The sequence below is a fragment of the Bos indicus x Bos taurus genome, chromosome 9, assembly GCF_003369695.1.
Source record: "Bos indicus x Bos taurus breed Angus x Brahman F1 hybrid chromosome 9, Bos_hybrid_MaternalHap_v2.0, whole genome shotgun sequence".
In the NCBI taxonomy this organism is placed as follows: domain Eukaryota; kingdom Metazoa; phylum Chordata; class Mammalia; order Artiodactyla; family Bovidae; genus Bos; species Bos indicus x Bos taurus.
In genome coordinates this window covers 87839085-87851983 of record NC_040084.1, presented here as the reverse complement: position 1 = coordinate 87851983, position 12899 = coordinate 87839085, and the positions used below count along the sequence as shown (strand labels likewise).

At 43.0% G+C, this 12899-nt stretch overlaps 1 protein-coding gene across 1 annotated transcript in view; it reads right to left on the bottom strand.

The window, feature by feature from the left end:
* Positions 1-358: 358 nt before the first annotated feature.
* Positions 359-12899, bottom strand: part of IYD (iodotyrosine deiodinase) — a 29717-nt gene continuing 17176 nt past the window's right edge. Inside the window, exons 2-5 of the mRNA XM_027551837.1 lie at positions 12361-12552; positions 9191-9350; positions 3332-3488; positions 359-814 (exon numbers count right to left, since the gene is read on the bottom strand). Coding sequence (XP_027407638.1) covers positions 632-814; positions 3332-3488; positions 9191-9350; positions 12361-12552 — 692 coding nt within the window. The 3' untranslated portion in view covers positions 359-631. The remainder of the gene's footprint in view (positions 815-3331; positions 3489-9190; positions 9351-12360; positions 12553-12899) is intronic.

The following is a 12899-nucleotide window of genomic DNA, read 5'->3' as shown; positions in this document are numbered from 1 at the left end:
GTCAGTCTAAATTTAAATTCAGAAATCATCACATAGCTGAATTCTTGGGGCTGGGGTCGCTAAGAGTCAGACACGACTGAGCGACTTCACTTTCACTTTTCACTTTCATGCATTGGAGGAGGAAATGGCAACCCACTCCAGTGTTCTTGCCTGGAGAATCCCAGGGACAGCGGGGCCTGGTGGGCTGCCGTCTATGGGGTCGCACAGAATCAGACACAACTGAAGTGACTTAGCAACAGCAGCAGCAGCAGCACACTAAATTTTCTGATAACTCTTTCCTCTATGAATTTTTAAAGAGTTAAAAAAAATCCCCCATGATTTTTCTGGAACAATTTAGAAAAACATAAAAACCAGGGCATATTCTTAATAAATATTTAATGCATTTCCAAAGTGGATAAGAAATGGAAAGGAACATACCTGTTTGTCCCTTATTCTGTATGTTCAGCTAATCTCACTAGTGGAACCAGGCCTTCTCAGACTCAAAGTGCTGGAGAAAGTGGGAAGGTTTCTCGACACACAGAGTGGCCACCCCTGCAGAGTGGAGTGCCAGGGAGATGGGACACCCAGGGAAAGAGGAACCGGAGAGGGGAGCAGGGCATCACCTTCCAGCATCTGCCTGCCTGTGTCCTTCCTACACAGTCACCATGATCTGATCCAGAGTTTTCCGTGTGAGGTTGGGCACCATGGCGTCTTCACTGGGGTACCCCACAGGGAGCAGCATCAGGAGCTTTTCATTGGTGGGGCGGTTCAGAAGCACTCTCAGACGGGGGCCACAGTTGAGAGGCGTGGTGGTGACAGTCACCAGTCCAGCATTCTACAACAGGAGAGAAAAAGAAAATACACTTTAAAGTCAGCAGGCAAAACCCCAGCTCTGCTTGTAGCATGGGCACGTTCTAGTCCCTGTAACACTGTTTCTCCCATAGTTGGACAGAAAAGAAGCTACCAACGTGGGCAATGATGTCTTGAATCTTTCCTACCCTCCTCGACCTCCCCAGACCCCATCTCCGAACCAAACAGTGTGAAGCTTCTCAGAGAAGAAAGTACCAGTCTTATTTTTCACTGGTGCTTAAAAAATGGGAATGGTTGTTTCATGGAAAGAAATTTGAGGTATTTAATCATACCAAGACAGCATATTATAAGTCAGCATACCTAGACAGCGTATTAAAAAGCAGAGGCATTACTTTGCCAACAAAGATCTGTCTAGTCAAAGCTCTATTTTTTCCAGTAGTCATATATGGATGTGAGAGTTGAAGTATAAAGAAAGCTGAGCACCGAAGAATTGATGCTTTTGAACTGTGGTGTTGGAGAAGACTCTTGAGAGTCCCTTGGACTGCAGGGAGATCCAACCAGTCCATCCTAAAGGAAATCAGTCCTAAATATTCAATGGAAGGACTGATGTTGAAGCTGAAATTTCAATACTTTGGCCACCTGATGTGAAGAGCTGACTCATTTGAAAAGACCCTAATGTTGGGAAAGATTAAAGGCGGGAGGAAAAGCGGACAACAAAGAATGAGATGATTGGATGGCATCACCGATGTGATGGACATGAGTTTGAGTAAGCTCTGGAAGTTGGTGATGGACAGGGAAGCCTGGCGTGCTGCAGTCCATGGGGTCGCAAAGAGTAGGACATGACTGAGCAGTGACTGAACTGACTCATACCAAAAAAATGGAATAACAGAAGGCACTTCCTGTGATTATACAACCAACCAGTGGAAGCAGAGCATCACCCCAGCTGAGAATACTTGGCATCCAGTGATGGAGGACCCAGTAGCCAAGAAGTACATTAAGGGGTCAAGGAAATATTCCACCAGTCTCTGCCCAGTCCCCTTAAATAATAAACATTCAATAAAAATCGTGTAGTTTCAAGACACTTTTCCAGTTGGCTCTCTCTATCCTCCCCCTGATTTTCCCGATAGATGGTCAACGGTAAGCCTGGGCCAGAAGGATGTTCTGGAACTGTCTTTGGGAATCAAGCATACCTACAGTATCTAAGCAATCTGTCCAGACAGGGGCTCCTGGAAGATTCTTTCCTCTCACACAAGTCTACAAATCACAAAACCCACACAAAACCTACACTCAATTACTCTTTAAAGAACGCTAAAGGAGAACCCGGGTCTCCTGCATTGCAGGCAGACGCTTTACCACCTGAGCCACCAGGGAAGCCCTTTAAAGAACGCTAGAGGGCAGCAAACTCCACGGTAAAGTGGAGAAGTTTGCCTAGTCAAACGCGCAGACGTTGCGCTTGAAGCCAGCACTAGGGGAAACCGCTTTAGCGGCGGTGCCCTGCAGTTTGACCCTCGTGGCCTTTGTACAGCACCTCCTTTACTTATCTGTTTCAGAATCAGAAAGGAGACCGGACGCCACCTACTTTGTAACCATTTTTCAAGTCATCTAAAGTGTTTTTTATGGGTTTTTTTTCCCAATGTTTTATTTTTTATGTTTTTTCCCTCTTTTATGCCACAGTGACTATTTTGCAGGTTTTCAGCAAGCAAGGTTTTCCTTTGAGATAATGAAGAAGAACATAGGTTTTTGCAATTGACTGTCCCTTGATCCCTTGAAGGTTGGCTCATTCGTTCTTCTAATACTGTTTGCTTTGTTTATTTCGCTTGTTGACCATCGCTCTCCACCCCTTCCCAGGACCACAGTCCCCACTAGAGTATACAGTTCACACAGGGATGCAACTGTTCCTGGTGCCTCCTGGAATCTGCCACATAAAAGGAGCTCAGAAAATATCTGGTATATGAATGACTTGAATCTTGTGAAATCCTGCTCTACTTCATGCTTAGTGTTACTGTAGCTACTGTATAGATGGATTTTTTTTAAGCACATGAACATATTTCTTTTTTTTTTTTTTTTCGTCATGGACATGTTTCTAATGCAATATGCAAATAACTTCTCAGGGTAGGAGCTCTGTAATAGAGTCCCCCTTATGGCTTTTTAATCATCTCACTGGCTCAGACAACAGTGAACACAGCTGAGAAGCCAGGCCCTGCAACTTTCAGATTCCAAAGCTCCTCATGTGTGTTCACCAAAACCCTTAAAGTTTCATGTCCTTACAGAAGAAGGCAAACACAATGACCATTTTGTTGACCCTTAACTGATATTATAAGTAAACTTCCAGGAAGGATTCCGGATTGTTTGAACCATCATCCTCACCAGCCTAGCTTTCCAGAGGTAGTTTATACATCAGAGTAACTTGCCTTAGGAATTCAACTTTAGATAGAACTCTACTAGTCCCTGAACTAGAAACTCAGCTGAAATTTGCAAATAAAACCGCAGTCGGCCCCATGGATCACGTCTCTCTCCTGGACAGAGAGGGAGGGCGGCAGACCTGTAGGGCAGCCAGGAGAATGCCACAAGAGATGGAGACACTGATCTCATTGTAGTAGTGAATCTTTTTCTTGCCATTTGCAGAAAATCCGTGGACTTGCTTGAAAATGAGAATCAAAACAGGGGCAGTGTCCAAGTACTCTTTAATCCAATTGGTCCTAAAGGCGAGAAAAAGATATTTAGAAGAATATTTTCTCTTAATGGTTTTTTTTGTTCCCCTTTTACCACCTTACTGACATGAAAAATAAAAACATTTACTCATCTTTTATGGTTAAATTGAAAAAGACCAGGATTATTCTTTTGTCATATTCATCATTTTCTAGCCAAAGTCAATAAACAGATATTCATAAAAATCATATGGCAAGACATGTGAAATGCTGAAAAGACACAAATATGGATCTTATAACCCAGAGGGTAATAAGTCACGTTTAGCAAAATAAAAACTTGGTAAATTTTATGAAAGAAAAATAAGCCAAATGCCTTAGGAGCTCAAAAATGAAATGCTAATTTTAAATAAGAAAGTTGTCAGAATGTATGCAAAATTTCTCTTGAAGAGGGATGCTGAAGACCAAGTGGAGAAAGGGCACTGGGGAGGGCACCCTAGTGAAGAGATGAGTGAAGGGCAGAGTCAGATGGAAAATCCTTGGCCGGCCAGGTATTTCAGAAGTCTGATAGGCTGGGGGATGCTGTGCGTGGTGGAGCATGTGTTGGAGGGCTGGCAGTTTTCATACAGATTTTACACAGGGCTTTGTTCAGAGGGGCATAAAAAGTTACCATGTTTCTGAGCAGAAGCAAAATGTGATCAAATCTGCTTCAGAAAGAGCCAGGTTGGTGAAGACCAGCTCTCCGGGGAGACCAGAGAGGAGATGATGGCCATGGCCCAGGAGAATCTGGGGAACTATGAAGGCTGGAGCTGACAGATATGATACAAGAGTGCAAAGGGAGAAGGAAAAGGTGACAGTGAGGTTGAAGCAAGTCTCCAGATGGTGATGCTCTTAGCCTAGTTATGGAGAAAAGGAAGGAAACCTTTGTGGGAGAGGGACATAACCCATGGGAGGTATAAATGCTGAGTTTCCATTTTTGTTTTCCAGCTAAGAGCATGTCTTTCATTATCCTGCCCATGCTACTGCTGCTGCTAAGTCGCTTCAGTCGTGTCCAACTCTGTGCCACCCCATAGATGGCAGCCCACCAGGCTCTGCCATCCCTGGGATTCTCCAGGCAAGAACGCTGGAGTGGGTTGCCATTTCCTTCTCCAATGCATGAAAGTGAAAAGTGAAAGTGAAGTCGCTCAGTCGTGTCCGACTTTTAGCCACCCCATGGACTGCAGCGCACCAGGCTCCTCCGTCTATGGGATTTTCCAGGCAGGAGTACTGGAGTGGGGTGCCATCGCCTTCTCTGTATCCTGCCCACACATTTTGACAAATGCTTCATTCTAGCACAGGTATTCAAAGGAAAGACCCCATACAATGCTATGTATTAGAATTTTCCCTTAGGGTATATAATGTCATCAATAAACAAGAGACAGTAATTGTTCATTTCATTTTTAACCTAGGAAGTACAATATTTCCTTGTTTAAAATACACTAAACTCACATGTATATTTTTCTATGGTTTCTTTTACCCTACTTACTTCTGTAGATTACTTGTTCAAAGCTACTTCACCATACCTCAGCCAGCTTACTCACATTTGACTAGGATCAGTTCTTTTCCTCTTCAGAAGGAGGGAGAATGTTAATAGTTTACCAGAACACTCTGGAGTCAACTAGCTTTGCCATGTTAGGTAAGCCTCTCTCTTTCTCACAGCTCATCTTCCTCATGTGTAAAATGTATTCACCTCAAAAGGTTTTGTGATGGTAAAATCAGTCCAAATAGATCAGGTGCTTAGAATAGTACCCAGGGCATGGTGCCATGCATGTGCTAGCTAGTGTTATTATCACAACTATATTTTATTTTACAGTGAATAATTCAAAACAATTTTAAAATATAAGGTGAAGAATAAGTAACTTACTAGTTTCGGAGGCAGGGTAGTAATTTTTTACAATTTTTGTACTTATTTGTCAGGGCATACATTGTTGGCTAGTATTTTGATTTATTCAATTTTACAGGAATGTATTATGACATTGTATTAGAACTAATACAGATTGAGACATGCTGAGGGCTGTTAAGAAAGGACAAGTAACACCTTCTGCCTGGGGCGGAGGGCCTCATGCCACCAGAGGAGAACAAAGCTTAACAGATAAGTTGGACCAGATTGTATATTAGAGGCTTTAATGACAGCTCTGAGTTTCAGAGCTGACCTAAATTGGATATCAGGAGGTGAGTGAGGTGAGTGTTCATTTGCAATGCAATTTAGCAAATATTTATTCAGTTACCTACTATGCATTAGCACTGTGCTAAGTGATACAAGGCTGGGCCCTGGAGTTTTTCTAAACATATCTGTGTGTACATATTGTCTGCAGAGAAAGTCTCTAATGCTCATTGGATTCTCATGAGTATCTTGGTGTACAACAGAGGTTTCTAAAATATGGACTAGAAAATGAGAAGAAAAGTAAGCCAGCAATTAAAGTACTGTGTGCTGTGCTTAGACACTCAGTCACGTCCGACTCTGTGACCCCATGGACTGTAGTCCACCAGGTTCCTCTGCCCATGAGGATTCTCCAGGCAAAAATGCTGAAGTGGGTTACCATGCCCTCCTCCAGGGAATCTTCTCAATCCAGGGATCAAGCCCAGGTCTCCCTGCATTGCAGGTGGATTCTTTACCAGCTGAGCCACCAAGGAAGCCTAAGAATACTGGAATGGGTAGCCTATCCCTTCTCCAGGGGATCTTCCCAACCCAGGAATCAAACCAGGGTTTCCTGCATTGCAGGCGGATTCTTTACCAGCTGAGCTACTAGGGAAGCCCAAAATCCTGTGTGGTAATGGCTATTTCAGATGCATGGAAGGTGTGTATTAAGTCCTTTGCGCATAGAGTCAAGAGAGCAGCCGATTCTGCCTTCACTGGGGAGAGATGGGACTGGCAGTGTGTTGTAGGTACTACACACACAGAGCAAAACGTCTCTCTAAGAGGGACGGGCTCAACTGGACTTTCCCTGTCTATGTTTTCTCATGAATGTGCCATAAGATTTATGTATTTATTATTAATACCCTGCACTTATTCCAGAACACAACCGTAAGTTACAATGCCAATAGACATCCATTTTGATAGGGTTTAAATAATATCTCAGGGGAAAAAAAAGTGTCCTCTGAGGCCAAAGAAATGAAAAGAGCAGGACTGAGAGGCCCGCCTTCTCATCACCCAGCCTTGTCTACCAGAGGAGAAACCGCTTTGCCCCGCAAGATGGCCAGCCCAGTGCCTTTCCCCAGGCTTCTGTCACACTGGGTGTTGGATGGCTGGTGCCGGAAGTGGCCACAAAAGGCCCACAGATGACGGCCTGGGGCATAAGAACCTCTACCTTCTACATGCCAAGGACTAGAGTTGGCACCCCACCCCTCCTCATGCTCAACCTGAGAAGAGTTCAGAGGGGAAACGAACTGCCTGTGAGGAGTGCAGTGTTTGTAAAGGGGACCCTGCGACCGGTGTTCTAAATGACAAGGCTGAGAGGGGCTTCCTCTGTGGCTCAGCTGGTAAAGTACATGTCTTCAATGTGGGAGACCTGGGTTCAATCCCTGGGTTGGGAAGATCCCCTGGAGAAGGGAAAGGCTACCCACTCCAGTATTCTGGTCTGGAGAATTCCATGGATTGTATAGTCCATGGGATCACAAAGAGTCGGACACAACTGAGCGACTTTCACTTTCACTTTCTCTGCAACAAGCGAAGCCATGTGCCTCAACTAGAGAAAGCTCATGTGCTGCAACAAAGACCCAGTGCAGCTGGAAAGATAAAAAACAAACTAAAAAATTTTTTTCAATTAAAAAATAAAATAACAAGGCCTAGTCTGAAAAAAATGGAGTGTTTTTAACTATGAAAATGACTGAGAAATTACTGAATTCATCCTAGATATAATGTAGGGTGACTGGTCCTCAACAGGGAAAATGGGCTCAACAAGGCATAGTTAGTTGCAGGTTCTAGGAAAAAATGAAACTTTACATGTGTCTGCTCTAATACATTGAAGCCTCATGGTAAAGCCAGTTACACTGAATTCCAATCCCCCCTGGAGTTAAGAAAGCCCGCAAAGTTACTAATGCCTAATGGATATTAAACCTGCACTAAATTTGTACTTTTATTGAGCATGTATTAAAACTAAAGTCTGCTCAGATGTGATCATTATAGCAAGATGTCATTTACTTCATACAAGATCCTGAGGATTTCACAGTCTTATGTTCCAGATAGTAGAAAAGTACATCCTCAAAGTTTTGTTTTCCAATAATTATTTGGGTCAGAGCCTGTTTGTTTACCAGACTTACTATGTGTCATCACCATTCTGCATGCTTAAAACACATCCAAATTTCATAATGAAATAGATACTAGACTTATTCCCATTTTGCAGATGAGGAAACCAAGGCACTGAGAAGTTAATAAATAGTAGATCTCGTATTTGAACTCAAGCACTCTGGCTTCTAAGGCCCTACTCTTAGCCTCTATCTTATTTAATCCTGATACCAAGTTTTTAACATTATTTGGGGTGAAAAAAATAGAAGCTTAATGTGATGGTTAAGTTAAGGTGCCAACTTGACTGGGACACAAGGAACCCAGATAGTTGGTTAAGCATTATTCTGGGTGTGTCAAAAGGATGTTTCTGGATGAGATTAACATGTGAATTGGCAGACTGAGTAAAGCCAATTAACCTTCCTAATGTGGGTGGCCTGGTCGAATCTGTTGAAGCCCTGAGTAGAAAAAACACAGGTGGAGTAAGGGATAATTTTCTCCTTCTGCCTGTCTTTGAGGACATCAGTCTTCTCCTGTCCTTGGACTCGGACTGGAACATACACCATCAGTTCCCCTGATTCCCAGGCCTTTGGACTCAAACTAGAACAGCAGCATCAGCTCTGCTGGGCCTCCCACTTGCTGAGTGCAGGTCTTGGTATTTCTCAGCCTTCTTAATCACTTAAGCCAGTTATAGTAAGTTGGCTCAAGTAATTATGAGCCAATTATAAATAATAAATAGTCTATTATAATAAATAAGGTGCTAAAATGTGCTTAGTCTCTCAGTCGTGTCCAACTCTTTGTAACCTCATGGACTGTAGTCTGCCAGGCTCCTCTGTCCATGGGGATTCTCTAGGCAAGAATACTGGAGTGGGTTCCCATGCCCTCCTCCAGGGGATCTTCCCAACCCAGGGATCAAACCTAGGTTTCCTACCTTGGAGATGGATTCTTTACCAGCTGAGCCACCAGGGAAACCCAAGAACACTGGAGTGGGTAGTCCATCCCTTCTCCAAGGGAACTTCCTGACCCAGGAATTGAACCAGGGTCTCCTGCATTGCAGATGGATTCTTTACCAGCTGAGCTACCAGGGAAGCTCTATAATAGTAATATTATCTATTATATATATTAATATAATAAATCTCTTTCTCTCTGTGTTTCTATTTCTCTCTGTCTTTGTCTCTCTCTCTCCATTGATTCTGTTTCTCTGGAGAACCCAGACTCATGCATTTAGAGACTGAAAGCAAACGCCCAAGGTCTTGCACTTGGAAAAACCAGAGCTGAGACATGAACTGAGATGCGATCCCAGCTGGCATCTCTAACACCTAGCCAATATGTGTGCTCAAAGCAACACAGACATGAGGCCTGACTGCACTTCCATTATTTCTCCCACAGTTAAAATGAAACTTTTTAACACCTAAAACAAACCAGGAAATTGAATCTTAGTTATCTCATTTTAAGAAGCCAAACCAAACATGCCTGATGCTCCCCACTTTTGTACCTGAATTTCTTCAGGTCTGTGACCCATCGAGGTCCCATCCTCTTCAGGTAGTTTATTTCCTCTTCCTCCTCAATGATCTCCCGAATCTTATGCTTCATGTCTGGGTCCTTCACAACCACAAATGTCCAGGGCTCTGTGTGGGCCCCACTTGGGGCTGTTCCTATCGCACATTCAATTAACATCAGAAATTAAAACTGCAGGGAAATGTGAGACTGTCAGCTAAGAATTCCTATAACTCATATTTGCTCAAGATAATGTTAGATCACCTAGTACACAAAGTCCCCAGCGGTAGCCTCTGGGGTCTTACTGACATCCTGTTTTGTTCCACCTCACTGTCAGGGTCTTTGAACCAACTAACTGAGATCAAGGCCAGTAGTTCCTGGGCCATGAGAGTTTATCACTGCTTCTCTAATTATGTGGGAGAAGACATAACTTGAAAACTGCACTGTGACCAGTAAGGAAACTCAGAGGGGAAGCTCTGTCAGTCAAAATCCCCCAAAATCCATTATTTGTTTTGGTAAATATTTGTTTTGGTATTCTTGAAAAAGTGTCAAGTCGTGAAGGTTATTGGAACTCGAAAAATGTAAATGGTAAAAAGCATTTAAAATTTTTAAATGGTAAAAAGCACTCTCCAGGGCTTCCCTGGTGGCTCAGTGGATAAGAATCCTCCTGGCATTGCAGAGGACATGGGTTTGATCCCTGATCCAGGAAGATCCCACATATGAAGAAGCAACTAAACCCATGTGCCACAACTATTGAGCCTGTGCTCAAGAGCCCAGGAACCGCAACAACTGAGCACATTTGCCACAAGTACTGGAGCCCCTGTGCCTGGAGCCTGTGCGCCACAAGAGAAGCCACTCAACAAGAAGGCTGGGCATCACAACTAGAGAAAAGCACACACAGCAACGAAGACCCAGCACAGACACTAAATCAATTAACAGATTTTTAAAAGAGCACTCTCCGAAAGGCAACTGAACTATAAATCGTTTAGTGCCTATATCACAGTTCTGAGGATGGCAGTGTGGGGTTGTGGTCCTGTGTGGATACATGAGAACTTCTTGGCCCAGGGCGCTCAGACATACAACAGTGTGTCTTTCAGCTCTCACAGGCTTTGGGAAACCTCAGACCACACTTGGATCAGTCCCGCTATCCCTGACAAAGCTTCACACTGCATCGTGGACTCAAGGAGCTTCAGTTCTCCTTAAGATTTCAGCTAAGGAGCGAGCCAGGTTCTGGTCTGGATGTCACCACTCTCTCCTAGAAATCGCTCACTGTTTCTAGAAGCAGACCACAGTGTGGGATATTTCAGAAGTATTTTTTTTTCTTCCTAGTGAGTAATTCAATGGCATAAACTCTATAGAAGGGGTCTCAAGCTTGCCAGCCTTCATGAGTTCACCATCCACCAGTCCCTGTGGTAGAGAGGGCATACTGAATTGTAAAATGCAAGTCAAATCAAAATAAAGCCCAAATTTCTGAACAGAGAGATTCCAGTTCACTTTGTACATGTTGTCTGTTCACTAAATATTGGTGCCATTGAACACAAGAAATAAATTGCCCCCTAATGTTTTAAACTATGCCAAATTTCTTTGAATGTCATGTGCACACATATTTAAATACAGATAAACACACAGAAGATATTTAGTAACCTCTATTAGTTAGATAAAGGACTCACCAATTTAGTTCATTTGTGTTCTTAACTGAAATAAAATGTTTTATTCTTTCTTCCTTTTAATTCGGGCAATGGATTTATAATAGTCATGCAATAATTTCTGAAAATTAACTTAAATGTGATTTTGTATAAGAATAAGAACCCAATCAGAGGAGGCTCTCAAATAGGGGCCTTTCTATCTCCTTCCTCTTGTCTGTAATTCTCATCTCTTCTTCTAAGGAGATATTTATTACTTTACATTAAAAATGGGTTTACCTTGCCTCGATTTACTTTGTGAATTCACATGAAGTTTGCTAGTTCATTGGAACAGAGCATCATGGTGTGTAATACAAGAAATTTAGTCCCCAAAAGAGAAATATATAAATGTGAGTGTGTGTCTGTATGAGTGTGTGTCTGTGTGTATGCGCACTCATGCATGTATGCATGTGTTTTAAGGGGAGGGGAAAGTAAGAGGATGTTTTTTCTCTTGCAAGGTGTAATAATATGTTCAGAAATTTTCATTTTTCATAAAAGTTTATAATGTTGAATAATTTTAGACGTTTTGAACTGTTGTCACATCTGCTCCCAAGAAGTCTGTAATAGTTAAAAGTTTGTAGAAAATGGAAGTCGTTATGTCCCCAGCAGTCAGTCAACATCTGGGTAAGACTGTGACCAAGAAGGACCCTAGGATGGGCTTTTCCCATATCCTCTGCTTTAGCTCCTCTTGAAGTACCTGGATAACAGTATCTGATGCACATTTCCAGAGTTGTTTTTTTTTTCCCCCGACATCACTTAATTTTTTTAAGTTTATTTTTTAATTGAAGGATAATGCTTTACAGACTTTTGTTGTTTTCTGTCAAAACATCAGCATGAATCCGCCATAGATATACATATGTCCCCTCCCTCCTGAACCTCCCTCCATCTCCGTCCCCATCGCACCCGTCCCCATCGCACCCGTCTAGGTTGATACAGAGCCCCCGTTTGAGTTCCCTGAGGCATAGAGCAAATTCCCCTTGGCTATGTATTTTACATATGGTAATGTAAGTTTCCTTGTTACTCTCTGATGTGAAACCCCCCACCAAATGGAAGATGTTAACTATTTGACCCCATGAGCTCATAGTCCCAGGCTTCCTGGAGCCTAATGTCTGATGAAGTTAACTCCTATGACACCACCCTGCGACCTCACCATCAGCCAGTCAGAGACTTGTACCTAAGCGGATCACATACCCTGCGACTGCTCTCCCTCACCTGCTGTTTAAAAATGCTTTGAACTCAGGGGGCTTTTAGGGAATGAACCACCCCTCTCCTTGCATAGCTCTTCAATAAACCCTTCTGTGCTCCAAACTCCTACATGTTGGTGTGTTTGGCCTCACTGTGCATTGGGCATAGCAACTTGCACTAACAAGACTTGGCAGGTAAACCTATCACTCCAGGCTTTATCTGCTGTGTTTGAACTTCAACATTGCTCTCTTACTGTCACTTGCCGTGGGCATTCCCAAAGACCCACTGCGCATATACAGACCTGCTGCTTTGATGACGTTGTCAATGACCTCCATTGGGACTTGCTCGTTACTTATGAATCTAACAGACCGTCTCTTATTGAGAAGTTCATAAAACTCCTGGGATCTCTTAACCATTTCCTTCTCTGGGTATCGACTGTGGGAGAATGGGATGTGTTCCACCTCTTCCTCTGACTCTTGCCATTCATCAGCCTCTGCAAATAGGAACAAGACAGCAAATTAAATGATCTCTTGGTTTTGAAAGGGAATGCCCCCTCCCCGGCCCCATAAGCCTCATTAGCATAAGAATTCTTTTGCATTGACTATTTTTAGGAAACAACAGACACAGGAGAAACTCTGAAAACCAGAGTAGAAGTCACCCTTTGGTAAGCGGACGTTTACATTTATAAAGGAATTCTCCATTTGGAAGTATCTTCCTCTCTGCACCAGGAAGAGAGGGATGATTCTAAATCACAATAAACTCTTGTCAATAGAGAAGGTGTGGCCGTAAATCTCTGTAACAACTTTACCCTTATTTACTCTGCTTTTTCTGATAACCTCC